The 15084-nt window shown below is 42.3% G+C and overlaps 1 protein-coding gene across 4 annotated transcripts in view; it reads right to left on the bottom strand.

Moving 5' to 3' along the window:
* Positions 1-4017: 4017 nt before the first annotated feature.
* The window catches only part of PIAS2 (protein inhibitor of activated STAT 2), a 32713-nt gene continuing 21646 nt past the window's right edge, over positions 4018-15084 (bottom strand). Inside the window, exons 7-14 of one of the 4 annotated variants that reach the window (XM_062611773.1) lie at positions 13625-13730; positions 12972-13045; positions 11683-11843; positions 10941-11074; positions 10386-10512; positions 8067-8206; positions 6231-6268; positions 4018-4827 (exon numbers count right to left, since the gene is read on the bottom strand). In XM_062611773.1, the coding sequence (XP_062467757.1) occupies positions 4657-4827; positions 6231-6268; positions 8067-8206; positions 10386-10512; positions 10941-11074; positions 11683-11843; positions 12972-13045; positions 13625-13730 (951 nt within the window). In that variant the 3' untranslated portion in view covers positions 4018-4656. Of the gene's footprint in view, positions 4828-6230; positions 6755-7544; positions 7593-8066; positions 8207-10343; positions 10513-10940; positions 11075-11682; positions 11844-12971; positions 13046-13624; positions 13731-15084 lie in introns of those variants that run through there. The other 3 variants (XM_062611772.1, XM_062611776.1, XM_062611774.1) reach the window with 3 other exon arrangements.

The following is a 15084-nucleotide window of genomic DNA, read 5'->3' as shown; positions in this document are numbered from 1 at the left end:
ATAAGCTGCAGTCTGGTACTTGGAAACTTCACTGTCACATGAGGCAGAGAAGGCAGGCTGAGCTCCTGAAAGGTATCTTGGAAGCAAGAATGAAGCCACTTGTTACACAGGAGAGAAATTTGTGAGGAGCCACCATGAGAAAAATATCAAGAAGAGCCATCTGGAGGGGTTGTCTAATGCTGCCTGGCTGTATTTTAATGACTGGTGATCTCTTCCTTTTATGTAACTTGACTTTTTTTTTCTTATAGTGCCAGAACTAGTGGCTAGTGGGCTGAACAGAAAAATGGGATGTGTTTCTGAAGAATCCCAAGTGGCAGAATCTCCAGCATTTGTGGTCAAGGCATTATCTACCTGTAAATGAGTCATTTGGTAGGTATCTTGTTACCCACATGCAATTAAAGAAAGACCTTGGCAGCACCAGAGACTGAAGAGTTCCTGTTTTATTAACTCCAAGATTCTTCCTATTGTCCCTTTCATATCTTCAGTTCAGAACAAAGAGTTTACTCTTTATTTTCCTGCTGTCTCCTTTATTGGGTTTCTGTGCCAGCAGAAGGTGCCAAAAAATGTTAATGTTTTTCTGCATATTAAGACTTTCCAGTCTACACCAGATTCAGTTGCCATCATTATAAATCAAGGTCTTTGAAGGCCTGAAGAATTCATCTTCAGTGGCAGCAGGATAGAAAATTTGGTACCAATTTGAGTCTTTTAAGAGAAGAGCACCAGCCTGAGTATCATAAATGTCATCACCCCCTCTTGCTAATCTGTCTTTCAAATGATAAGTCTGATCCTTCTTATGCTGTACTGGAACTTCTAACATCTCAGCATGGTACAGAGCCCTTAGTCTCGTGTTGTGGTTTGTATATTCCCTTTCCCTTTTCCCCACTCAAAATGCTGTTCAGGAGTATCCTGTGACCTTGTGACAGACATTTGCCAGTTTCATGAGATGAGTTTGGAACTCCTTGCACATAAACTGTAATGTTGTGTTTTATTTTGGAGGAGGTTTCTTTGTCAAAGGACATAAGTGTGGTAACTGCTGAAATCATTTACATGTGTTTGTGTAAATTTTCTTATTTGGGTTTTGAGTATTTTGGGTTTTTTTCCATTCTCCAGGTTTCCTTAGAGCTTAAAACAACTTCATCAAGAGACCCATCTTCCAAACATGGAAAAACAGTGTTACAGCTCAGCCTTGGTGGGATGTGTGTTACGTTTACATAGCATAGTAACATCCACATTTCTTGAAATCTGCGTTTTTAGTGCTTTGCCAAATTTGATTCTTGCTAAATCAGCAATCTAAAGACACAGGAAAGTATCAATATTCCTATAGACTTGTGGTTAAACATGGGTCTACAGTAGCAAAGCCTCAAGTCACAGCAGCAGCTCTTCACAGGACTGAACACTCAGGAGAAGGGGATGACACTGCATGCAGATGAGGAAATGGCACAAGAAACACCGAGAGTTAAATATGATGGTCATTTAGTGTCAGACTCAATGCTAAGTTAGCCCAGCATCTTGTTCATGGCAGTGACTAAAGTGGAAAATGCCCAAATTCTTGCTGCTGGATGTGTGCAGGACACCCTGGGGCTGTACTGTTGGACAGCAAGGTCCTGCCCGTGTGGCTCTTGAACTTTTCAGACCAATGTGACCTGGAAGGAGGAAAATCAGCAGCTGGCTGAGGCTGACAGGCCTACAGGTGTACAGTTCCAGCCTTTATGTAACCAGGATTTAGCAGCCAGCTCACTGCCAGAAAATGCAGGAATAGAGGCAGCAGATGGATGGGTGAGGGAAAGAAAAAAGGCCAGCTCTTGCAGCATGCCGCTCATTTACTTCCCTTCTGCAGATGGTCAGAAAGGCTATTTGCTATAGTTCATTACTGTGAGGGTGGTGAGGCACTGGAATGGGTTGCCCAAGGAAGTTGTGAATGCTCCATGCCTGGTGGTGTTCAAGGCCAGGTTGGACAGAGCCTTGGTGGCATGGTTTAGGATGAGGTGTCCTTGGCCATGGCAGGAAGATTGGAACTAGATGATCTTAAGGTCCTTTCCAACCCTAACTATTCTATGATTCAAAGCAGTAACCAGATGAAAAAAAAAAAAAAAAAAAAAAGGTAAGACAGTCATTGAACCTGATGCACTTTAGAACCTACTGAAAGAAAAATAGACCAAAAAATCATCTAGCTGTAATGGACAGGTTTGTTCAGAGTTGGGCTAATGGGGTACAGACTTGATTAAGTCGCACCCCCTGGTGCCCTGCGTAAATTCCTGGTTGTGACATGGCTGCACTGGAGTACTCCAACCCTCGATACAACCTCAAGTGAATGAAAGCATTTAGGGCTACCCAAACCTTGTAATCACCTACTGCATGTACATCAGCACTGCAGGAAAACAGCATTGTTCACCTCAATGTCTTGCACCACAACCTAGGACAGGATAGCACTCCTCTGAATGGACAAGGCTCAAACGGATGGAGTTTGCATTTGACATTGCTGTCATGGCACTAGAAAGTTTAAAGATAAATGTAGCTGCAAAGCTCCCACACAACCCTGCCTTAGCCAGGAGAAGTAACTGCTACACAGGGCATAACGATTACTAACATTACAGCCGTATTTCCAATACCCACTGTCTACAGCACATGTCCTACAAATGGCACTTGTCCTTACTGAGCAGTTGAATGCTTCAGTTGGACATCAGGAGCACAATTAACATCTTCCACAGTAGAAATCAGTTTGAAACATATTATTCAGAATGACTGTGGAACCTCTTTCCATACTGTAATAGTTCAAGTCACTGTGCAACTGGGATGCAGAAAGCACTGATACACCACCAGCCATTAGCAGAAAAAGAAAGCTTTGTGAGCAGCATGGCTTTACTAGAAACAAATCATGCTAGAAACTGATTTGTAACAGGTGCAAAAAATTCAGCAGATAAGGAAAGAATCAAAACCATAGGCAATATTAAGACCAACATGTCAACTGAAGGCTGCTGTGGAAGATCATGAAAAAAACAAAAAGCAACAAAAAGCCCCAAGGCAAAGACAAACTGTAATGCACTGTTAAAGGCACAACTACAGGGCAGACAACAATTACAATAGATCCTGCTTCAATGTTTCTTATCCATGTACTTCAGATACTGGAATAGTAATAGAAGGCAAAAGGCACTAGACATCTGACTAAAGAAATAAAACAGGAACACAAAATTAGGGAAAACTGAAAGCTGGCCATTACAGAAGGAATAATCTCAAATATGATTACTCAGCAGAAACACACACTTGGAAAAGCTGCTATGTCAGCCTACACAATACTACTATTCCAGCTCTGTGAATACAACTTGGTTTTCCTGGAACCTGTTCCGCATACAGCACTTCTGAGGCTATCGTGAGAGGGGCACGGGGAGACACACAGCAAAGCAGCCCATTTGCAGAGGAGTAAAACAGGAGGAAGGTGTTCCCACTGAATTATAAAAGCCATGATAGAAGGCTGTGTAAAGTGGGGAAAAGTGGCACTGCACTGTAACAACAGTTTCAGTCAGATGGGAATATTGTGCAGCTATGAACAGCTTTTATCTTCCTAAAACCCAAGCCTCCACAATGGCAAGCAGGAGTGTGGTGTTCCCAAACAGCATACAGCAGTTATTGCAGTGACCAGAAACCGTGAGAGCAAGAGATCCTAGAAAATACTCCTGCACTGGATAATGGAATTCCAGTTTTGCCTCCTTAGAGTTCTAGAGGAAGCATGCACTTCCCTTGGTCATCTGGTATGGGGCAGCAACTTCAGAAAGGGCCACCGAGGACCTCATTATCTAAAATGGCATTTAAAGGTGGGTTTTTGTGTTTTGGGTTGTTTTTTACTATCACCTCTTAAATTTAATCAAGCCAGAAATTCAACTATAGCTCAATGGTACACAGTTTGGAGATTTTGGTGGTGAGCAGGTGGTCCAATTCTGACAATGCAGTGCAGAGGTCACATAAAGCAGAGTTTGCATAGTCTATCCCCTCCCCAGCCCAAAGAACAGTACAAGGAGAAGCCACAGCTTAGGATTTTATTACTTTTATGAAAAACATGGAATCAGGAGCAAAAAAGGAGAAACAAATCTCATTTACAGAGGCTTCCCCTATATCCCCAAGTTAAGGGGGAAGCCAGGAACAAGAGACATACAATTCAAGGCATGGCTATTTCACAGAGCACCACTGTCTTGAAATTTATTACAGGGGCCAGTGAAAATACTAGAAGTTCACTAACACATACACTTGTGCACTTAAGTCCAGGTCATGGTGGTTGTTACAGAGTGGTTAAGTGCCTTTTCATATATATATTAAAAAATGTTTGTTTTTACATTATTGCTGTCTTTTACAACAAAATTGAAAAACGTTTGTTAAATCCACCCAGCAACAAGTCATCAGTTTCCCCAGAACAAGCCAGAAGCATGAAAGCATGATCAGAAGGTACCTTTTCTATACCAACTATTCAGTGGGCAACAGGAAAACTAAGAAAAGATCTATCACTTATGGTCCTAACGGAGGTGAATTTATTCCATTCCCCACAAGGCAAATCCTTTCAATAAATATCAGAGTAACCTGCCAGGTGCTGAAGTTCCAGAGAGAGAGAGAGCAGCAGCAGCTCTGTGCAATGCATCCATCCCACAGTCCAGCAGGCTGTTCCTTGCCTCAATCCAGCGAGATGACGTCAGGAGCACTGGTTATCACTCCTTCGTTGCTCCTGCTGGAAGAGCTAACATGTGTGCTGCTGTCGTGGTGACTGGTCGATGTGATGATGCTGCCAGGTGTGCTGCTTGTTACGGTTGAGGAAAGACTATCCAAAAACATAGGACGACAGTACTGCTTGAAACAAGCAATGAAGAATTAGGATACTAACTGCACTAGGGAAATGCATGCTCTAAAGATACATCTTCCCTACAACAGGCACAAAACGCATTACATAACACATGCACAGCAAGGACCAGAGTTCTGCAAAACCAGCAAGTGAGCAAGCAGACTGTGGCCATGACTTCTCCCTCTTCCTCCTCTTTTTGGTTTTCCCTTACTAACTGGTTAGCTTGAGCACTTACTAACATGTTAAAAAACACTGCCACATCCACAAGAAAAACAAACTATTATTTGGAAAATGTTCTCTGCCCACAGCTACTGGGCACAACCACCTGTGCCTGCTCCTTTCATTATGAAAGGCAGCAGAGTGCTTTTTGCTACTTCAGTGGAGGTCAGAGTAATTTCCTTCCCCTCAGGGCAGCAGCTGCATTTTCAAAGTCTATGCCATGATGATATGTTCAGGTCTCTAAAACATTTTAGTTGTGATAAATGAGCCCTGATCAAGTCTGATTCAGAAAAATTACTAAGTTGGTTTAACCTCCCTGAGGTGGAAAACAAGCCTCCTGAAAGCACAGCTGAACATCCTGAGCACTCAGAAACACAAGGCTGCCAGGTGTCAAAGAGGAGGGCAGTGTAAGGCCCCCCTGCGTGCACACACACAGGCTTGTCACATCTCACTTTCTCCTAACCCTGTGGGTTCCAACTGGGGGCATATGCATGGAACTGAGCCTGAACGGTTTGAACTGTCCGAAGTGGACACTTCATGGCAGCGTATCTGCTTCCAGCCTCCCACATGTTACTCCCACATTTGGGAGTTCAGATCTCAAGGTGAGGCACAGAGCATTGCAAGATGCAGTTAAGTGGGAAGGAGGAAGTTCAGCCTTTGTTTATAAGGCACAAGAAAGTCCTACTGCTGTTGTGTTCTAGGGACAAAGATAAAGCAGAAGGTCTGCTTCAGATCCAAAGCCAACAGATCGGGTTTGAGTGTTAAATACGGGGATTATTATAAAAGTGTGCAGTCATGTGCCCATCAAATTAATGAAGATATTTTCTTTAGAACTTCCTCTCCTACTATTATCAAAACTAACAGCTGGTGAAGTATATCTGCAAGCTCCATCTGGCCTACAGATGCACAGTAGGAACTAAGAGTATGTGATAGGTGTATTGAAATCAGTTTCCACTTTAGAAGGGCAAACTATTGATAGAGTTTTGATGTCTGGATTTATCATACTACAGCTAAACAGAATCCTCCTATGATGTGTCCTCATTACCACCTCTTGGATTGTCCTGGGTTGTGGTTAGGTCTAGGCAAGTGGTCTCAAACATGGTATGGACAGTGACTGTACCCTGAGAATTACTTGAAAGGTATGTCACAAAACCCAGAAATTAAACCCCCCAGCAGTTCAGAAACATACCTGAGAATCTACTGGCATAAGCGAAAGAAAATCCAAACCTAGAAAGAAGAAAAGGATAATAAGTGGATGAGTCTTTTATTTATAAACCACAAATTTAAGGAACTGTCTATTCTTTGTGGTCATAGAACAGATTTTGTTACAGTTTCTATATGGAATATACCACTGTGACACCACTCTTCAACGACTACTTCAGGCAGCAGCAAAACGAGTTATCTAGTACAAAGTGGCTCTTTTTAAGAATGAGAATGACATAATGATGTATTATTCACTGGATATTGCAGGGTGGTTCAATGTGGTTGCTTAGATGGAGGTTGCCATTTGGAGCTGTTGGTTCATAATGCAAGTTTCACTGCATATTGTACCTGACTTGGCCAAACTGGGACATGAAGAGTGTCATCACATTAAGGATGCTGGAATGAAGTAAAGTCACAACATGCACAAGTCCAAAAACAAGCAGCAGGTCTCTTCCTCCACCCACGGGCAGCCAATAAGGAAACATTTCTAATATCATCCCCGTTTTGTGTCTAGACAAATAAAAGGAATGAAGAAGAGGAAACTACAAGTAGTTCAAGGTATATCCTCCAAGAGCAGTGACAACTAGCGTCCATCTTATACACCATTAGCGTGTAAGCATTTAGGGCAAGATGTTTAAAATTACTAAATCAATGAGAAATTACAGCCTTTTTTTTTTGTTTTATTTCTAAATATTGGCCTTGTGTTTGCTATGTCAACAGAAAGACATGGGAAACTTACTCCCTCCCTCTCCCTTCACCTCCAAATCTGTTCAGACTAGTGGCATCTCTCCTCCTCTTCTCCAGTAGAGAAGAAAAAAAAAAAAATCATAAAGGAGGTTTAAGCTCAGCTACTTTTGCAGAATTGGCAGTGTCTTTTATTCTTGCACATTCTAGGGTTTCAATTGGCAGAGATGGGCAACAGTTCTAGATTACCATTCTCTCAGCTTACTCTGCAACTTGGGAAGACAGCCGAATTCTTAACAAGGGAGAAGTGGAGGGAGGGAGCAGTAAGGGAACCAAAATGGACAGAGAAACAAGGGGAATTACATCCATCCCATTGCCAAACTGGTGCTGAAAGAAGAGGAAAAAACCCAGAGATGTTGCAGGGGAGAAATGGAGACAGGCAATGAAGGGAAGAGAGGGAAGTACAGGAGGCCAACGTGACACCTGTCACCACAAGTCACCATTTCCTTGGCTCTGGGTTCGTACAGCCAGCAAACAGAACCCCCAGAGTCCCTTATATACAGTGTTCTTTTCAAAGAGCCACAATAGAAAACAATCAGTATCCCCACCTTGTCTGATATTTAGCAGCAGTGTTGAAGAACACATCATAGGCATTTAGGTTTGTCTAGATAAAGAAAGTCAATAGAGGTCAGCTTACATATTGTAGCTCACCTTAACCTTTTTCATACAGTCTAGACAGAGCACCATTAGAATCAGTTAACAGAACTATCTCTATGTCTAGAATTGGGATGAGTCAGTGCCATCACACGTCTATAACTTAAATAAGCACCTACTCTCCCTTTCATCTACAGTACGTAATATCAGGATGTTTACTCAAAGTCTAACTGAATACAGCAAGAGCATTTCCGGCTGCTGTTCCACAGCGCCGATCTGTACCCCAGAAGTAATGTTTTTCATATCAATGTTGTCAAGTGCAATCCGAAACTGGAAAAAACAGCCTCTACTGGACTGTCTTACACATCATATCAGCACAATACTGCATATTGTCTTGTTCCATTAAAGAAGAAACCAATAAGTATTAATTCTCCAATTTCCACCCACCCCACAAACTCAAACATTATAAACAGCCACCACCTACTTGGCAGATCTGATGAAATATTGGAAATTTGTGGATGATGGAATGGTACCAGACAGTCTGTTAATGAAGGAGGAATAGCAGCAGTATTCACCGTTGTCACACTGGGCACTCTGACCGCAGATGGCTGGTACATGAGCACCCTGTTTTAAACAGCATGGGAAATAACAAACAACCTGGCCGTTAGTTACAGAGCAGAAAGCACACGCTCTTACTCACAAGATCACTCTGTGATAACACAGCATGGCTACTCACTACACAGTATTCCACTCTAATTTCCTTTTTCATAACAGTCTTCATAATAACATGACTGTATCTTGGATCTCAACAGCAGCTATGACATAAGAGCAAGTTGGCATTAAAACAAAGTACAGTGCTGGAGTCATGTATAGCAGTCTATCATTCAGACACAGAACTGGGTATCTGTATCTGAGGAGCACCCTTGGAGGGATTTGCAGGTAGACAGAGCCAGCAGCAGACTTCTCATGTCAATTTCTCCCCACGAGTGTTCCTTGGTGCTACCCCATCCCACCGAGGGCATGACTGGGCATTGTTCAGCCCCTGGAGCACAGATGAGAGTTAACCACCAAACCCACCTTTACTCAGAGGCTAAGCCCAAGCTAAGTTCAGCTCTCCAGGAGCTTGCAACCAGTTTAAACCCTTCTGCATCCCCACCTTCAGCCCGATTACTTTGCAGCACTGTTAAAGACAACACAACACTCATTCAGCCACATGCATAGAGTATTTCATAAACTCCAAGTCAGGTAGAAACACCCAGAGTCTTACTCCTGGCTGCTCCACTCTAGCTGTGAGTATTACTCACGTTCTCCTCCCCACACTGCTGCACTGGTACATTTATGCTGCTTCTGATTTCAGAAGCTTGGATTTCAGACCCTCCTTCTCAAGCACCTCTTACACTTCAGCCTACATTGCTTCTGCCTACACGAATGCATCCCACAGTTTTGCCAAAACCAGCATTCAGGCAACCCTGTTCACAGGAGATAAGCTATTTCCCAAAAGCCTGGCTTTGACTTGGATTTGAAGAATGAAAACATGCCATTTCCATACCCAAACAGCAAGGAAAATACATAGGCCACAGACACAAGAAAACTCAGTCCTCCCATAATTATGGTTGCAGGTAGCCATCTCAAATACAAGAGCATGGAAGAAAGTCTTGGTGCCTTCTGAAACTTCATTAAGAGATGTGTTTGTAGCTATTTTGTTCTTAGAAAATAAAGTCTTTTGCAGAAGGACTACTCCACAATCCTCACAAAAAGCAACAGCATGTCAGTATTACTGCTGAAAGTTGTTGATGATGACCAGCTATTTGCTCACCAAAGACCACACATTCCTGCAGACTAGAAACACAGCACACCTGCTAATTACTTAAAGAGCTAGCAAAACAGAAGGGGTTTGGGGTTTATTACTATTATTTTAGTACAAGACATAAGCCACTATGCTGCGAGACGCAGACACCTATGCAGGCAGCAACACTAACTACTAAGCCATGACTAGCACAGCCTCATGGAGCGGCGACTGCTGGTGAGCCTAACCAGTGCCCCTCTCTCCCTGCAGGTCTCCTGCACACAAAAGGCCAAGAGCAAGAATGTTATGGAAACCACAAACTAACTGCATCCAAGTTGCACAGACTGTGACAAGACAGAGGGCAGCACAACAGTAAAGAAGCTAGTTAAACCTGACCCTGAAGTTCGGCACATCTACAGAGACAGATCAGTTGACAGGGGACTTGAAGCTGTTGACTGTGCTAACCGAGATGCAGGACTGATAACCACAGCCAGCAGTATCCACAACATACCAGATTTTAAGAGAGATGGAGGAAAAACTTAATTCAAAATAGCAAAGCGCCTCCCTTCCAAGACCAACAGGATGGATGAAACACACAATGCAGCCTCATTTCCTGGGCACCACAGCAGATTCAAGGGTGTAACAGACAGCAAAAGAAAAGCTTTCAAGATGACACTAACTTAGCAAGAATGCACAAAACTCCTCCACTTGGCATAATCTGCTTTCTCAGGAGAATCTCTTTTTCTATGGAGAAATATCCCTGCAAACACAGCAATAGTCAGCGCAAGTCTTAATAGTGTTTCACCTGTACAAAGGTACTGTATCAGAGGTACTGTATCTTCTACAAGGAGAGGCCTAGAAATTCTCCTCTGGAAGTGTGGAGCTGGATCCCGAACAGAGACTGCAAGTCTGCCTGTCTATGCATCAGTTTATTGAGACATTACAGAGTAACAACTATCTTTAAAATTGACAAACCCTCTGGCTTGGCTTCCACGTGATCCAGACTTATAAGCGCACTTCCTTTTGGGAGGAGCATCGTCTTCATCAGAAGAGCTTTCTTTTGTCAAGTCAATAACATCAGCTTGCTTCTTGTTTGCCTCACTGGCCATTGTCGCAGAACACTGTTTGCTAACAACACTGGAACCTAAACGAGAAAATAAAGTATCACTGTTGTTTTAAAGGTTGTTGACATTAGCAGTTTCTATCTGCAGACCAGAAATGCAAATCCTGTTTTAGCTCATCTTCCTGGCTACTGCAGAGAATGTTATGTCCCAGGAACTGTTTTATTAGTATTCTGTACCATGCTGAGATTATTAAAGTACAAACTGTCATCTTCCTTTATCAGTGTAAGGACCTTAAATAAGAGAAACCTTCCGTTCTCTTAACAGCTATTATGAAGAGCAAAGACCCAAAATGCACATTGTTTGAGAAGCAACCCTTTCTTTTTTGTTTCAATGGCAAGAAGTATTAAGCCCTCCACAAAACAAAACGCCAACATCCATAAGAATTATACAGGATGCAATTAAGTCTCCAGGACTTTTGTCAGTACATACAGTCACCAGATGTACATACTGTCTACGTTAGTGCACTGTGGACCTGAGACTTTCACACCATCCGTCTTTGGCCTCATGGGGCACCAAGAGCCATCTTCATGGAATTTAATCTCGTCCACATCAGAACACTCATTAAGGATTTCCATGAAGAGCCTGAAATATAAAGGTGAATGGTTTTATTTTTTGACTCCAGGTGAGTTTTTTTATCGTTAAGTGAAAAGGAGGCACAGTTGAAAAGCTAATTATGATCACACCTTCAACCCACTGCATGTACTTTCTCCTTAGTTAATCTTACCTGAAAGCCTGTAATTACAGCTGTCACAGACAAAGCCTAGAAGAGCAACCTGACCTACCAATATTCCACTCTGACACTACTGCAATTCACAGAATTCATACAAAAGCAGAAGTTGCCATCCTCTGAATCAAGTTTGATACTTGTTTATGAGTTTAAATTAAATTTTAAAGTTAACAGCTTAAGAGTAATGGTTATGTAAAAAGGAGATCAATCCTTAGATGTCACATTTGGGTTTCTCCAGAAGAAATACACTGAGGATCAGGAGTTTGATGATGCAGTCTGGAGATAAATTTCTGTAGTTTATTACATGGGAATAGAAACATAGTTTAATGATCCCTCCCAATCCAAAATATTTTGATGAAAAAAAATGGTATGAAATGGCTAAAACTCACAAAAGATGCAAAAGTAGCCATCACGTGCAGAATTAAAAAAATTAACTGTGTAATCTCCAAGCCCAGTCTCTTACCCATCCAAGATCAGGCTCTCATAGGCTGCCTTTTTGTCACAGACAGGGCAGATCCAGGTGGGTTTCTTCTCATTCATTTGAAGATAAAGAGCAGCATCAAAACATTGCAGATGAGTGCAAGTAACAGCCCGACATGGGATTGTCAGTCTCATTTTTCCCAGCTGCAGGAGAGGCATTTAAAGAATGTCAGAACAGAAGGCAGTGAAGTAGATCTGGATGGCTAACAAAGTCAGAGGCACAGAATCATAGAACAGTTTGGATTGAAAGGGACCTTCATAGGTCATCTAGTCTAACATCTCTGCAATGAGCAGGAACATCTTCAGCTAGGTTGCTCCAAGCCCTGTCCAACCGGGCGCTGAACATCTCCAGGGCTGGAACATTCACCACCTCTGGGCAACCCATACCAGTGCCTCACCACCCTCACAGTAAAGAATTTTTTCCTCACATCCAGCCTGAATCTCCCTCTTTTAGTTTAAACCCATCACCCCTCACTCTACCACAACAGGCCCTGCTAAAAAGTCTCTCCCCATCTTTCTTAATAGGCCCCTTTTATAGGCAATCCGTGCGTCTCTTTTCTCCACAGAGGTGCCCAGTGCTAAGGATACTGCAGGCAAATCCACCCTTCATTGTTCTTAAACAGTAAAGCCATCCTCAAAGGCTTCACTGAACAGAAAGCAGCCAGAAACATTCCTAATGGATCTGCCAATAACTAATGTGAATAAAAACTGAATCCTGGAAATAAAAAAAACCTACCGAAGTTCCCACTTTTGCCATTTTTTAGCCAAGTATTCCAAAGGGGAGTTTGAGTTCAGGTTACATTAGAATGGCATAATACCTATTTTAACATTTAGTTTAACAGACCAGTCACAAACACAAGGCCAGTTATTACCCAAGAAAAGAAACCCCAAGGCAGCATTACCCGTTACACAGTGATCATTCTGTCTGTCATAGCAGCTGACAGTATAAGCAATACCACCAAGATGAGGGTATCAGAAGTTTTATTTATCACCAAATCCTTTAATTATTGTCACTCTACCCAATTAAGTCTCAACACCTCAATATGCAAGATTACATCTTCTACAGGCCTCATTACACACGAGAAGCAATTTGATTCTACCTGTATTACACCAGCTGCATTCAGTTGTTTGAACACTGCTATAATCAGGTGCTTATAGATGCACTCTTCTCCCCAGTGCTTTATATTAATGAAGCAGTATATAAAAAAGTGGGGCTGCTTTTAGAAAGATGAAAATACAGATCTGCATATGGTAACTTCCAGCCATACTTACAGGACACATCAGAGACACACGCAGACTGGTGGTGGCAACCTCACTATCGGGGTCCGCAGTTAATTTTTCTTTAACTATTAAAGAAGTTACAACAGACATTATTTAAACTGCTAATCTTGATTTGCCAGTACTTGTACTTTATTTCAAGCTATCTAAAAAAATTAAGCACCTAGGAAACTAGATCATAGCAATATCAAACCACCAACAGTTTCACTATTTATAAGCAACTGGCAAACACTGTTCATTGCAAGACTGTTTGATGTGCAGCAGATGCATTAGCAGCCACAACAGTTAGTAGAGCAAACTCAGCTCAGCATACAGAGATGAATAAAACAATCATCAGTGAGTGAGGGACAATCAGCAAAACATGCAAGTGAAGAGAGTTTAGAATATCTGCACCTCACAACCCACCTCAATAAGGGCTGCTCATAGAATTCTCATAAGAACATTTTGGACAGGATCTTTAGATGTGCTCCCAATCAGCACAGCTACCCTCACTGAAAGCATGCATAATGCCCCAGCAATAGCAAAGGGAAATTTGATAATCCAGGCATGGACTTCTTTCAGAATGCTGCAAATCCCCTAAGGATTAACAGTTAAAGAGCCACCAACCACCCTCAAGAAGTACAGACAGGAAAATTAATATGACTTACTTAGTGCCCTGGAATGATCAGGGTTCCTGATGCCTTTAATTTTTAGTCTCTGCAGCAGCATTGCTGAAGTGAGCTGACGGACAAGATATACAGACATGGAGTAATTCTACAAAGAGAGTGATGAAAGATTAGTTTCATACAGTACTTTCACCATGACAACAGATCACTGTTTACACTAGTTGTAGCATACAGAAAAAACAAAAACTTGCCCATTTTGGGCTTCACAGTTATGAAAGCCTTAAAGGATGACTTCAGTACTGTGAAAGAGTCCAATACTCTGCCAGAACTCTCCTGCCAATCCAGTCTGGGCTCTTTCCTTGGAACGATGATTTAGAGTGAAACACACCTGCCCATGCATGCAGCCTTTGAGAACTTCTCACACCTGTCTCCTAAATCCTTCCCTTTTTTCAGTGTCAATCTGTTATGGGGAGCTCAAAGTGACAAAAGATGAATGGTCTTTCAGGTACAACCACAACACCTTCACATGGCATGCAGCTGCACCAACTTCTTTGCACCTGTTCTTCAGCTTGCTCTGTACTGTTAAGTCAGGCCTCATTACTCCATACCTACTCCTCCTAGGCTGGCTACATTCCCTAGCATTCACTTCTCTTCCCTAATTCACACCACTTGCCAGCTTCTTTTGTTCAGTCTCCCTTCAAGGTCACTAGGGAAAATTCTTCAAGTCCCACTGCTGCAGAATAATAATGATTTCAACAGTATAACAAACACAACCTGTGATCTCTTATTATCACTCCCTGCCAGCCATCTTCTTATATTTTCTGGTACCACCCTACTCCTCCTTTACCACCCAGAGGAAAACAAGCGCTTACCCAGATGAGCAAATAAAGTAATCTAAACACATGGGAAACCACCAAAACAAACTGATAATTTTTTTTCATCCTTAAAGAATGACCATACACTGCACTGTTTACCGCCCACAGGAAGAATTTTATCAGCTCAAGGCTGACCACCTCTGTGGGGTTAATGTCTTCTTTGATCAGAAGCCCTCCGCTATCAGACAACAACACAAGTCCACTCCAAACTGTTCCTGGGGGTTTTATTTATGAGGATGAATCCTGACAACTCCCTTGTAAGTTCTAATACTTACAGCAAAGCACCAACAACCCAAAGAACTCACTCTACCTCTCAGTGCAAAGGGAGATGCAGGGACAACCTCCCAATTCATCTCCTTCCAAGACAGTATGTTTTGCAACACAGAGGGGAGAAAGAAAGCAGGGATCAGCAGGACAGGCCAAGACCACACAATGCTGCTGTCATTTCCAGATCCTTGTGCTTTATGACTGGAAAACAATGGCATAGATCTTTCCCTCCACCTCTGAGAAATGACACCTTTGCCGTTTCCTTCACCTGCTTCCTGAACATTAGCTTTCTCTCCAGTTTCTTTTTTAAATGGTATTTAGTGTATAAAAGCTTATACTGGAGTGTCACTTTGAAATGTG

This window comes from Pezoporus occidentalis, unplaced genomic scaffold (genome assembly GCF_034315485.1).
Source record: "Pezoporus occidentalis ecotype Australia unplaced genomic scaffold, CSIRO_AGI_Poc_V1 ctg157, whole genome shotgun sequence".
NCBI lineage: Eukaryota > Metazoa > Chordata > Aves > Psittaciformes > Psittacidae > Pezoporus > Pezoporus occidentalis.
Note: the sequence above shows the minus strand (reverse complement) of the source record. Positions and strands in the feature narration are given on the sequence as shown.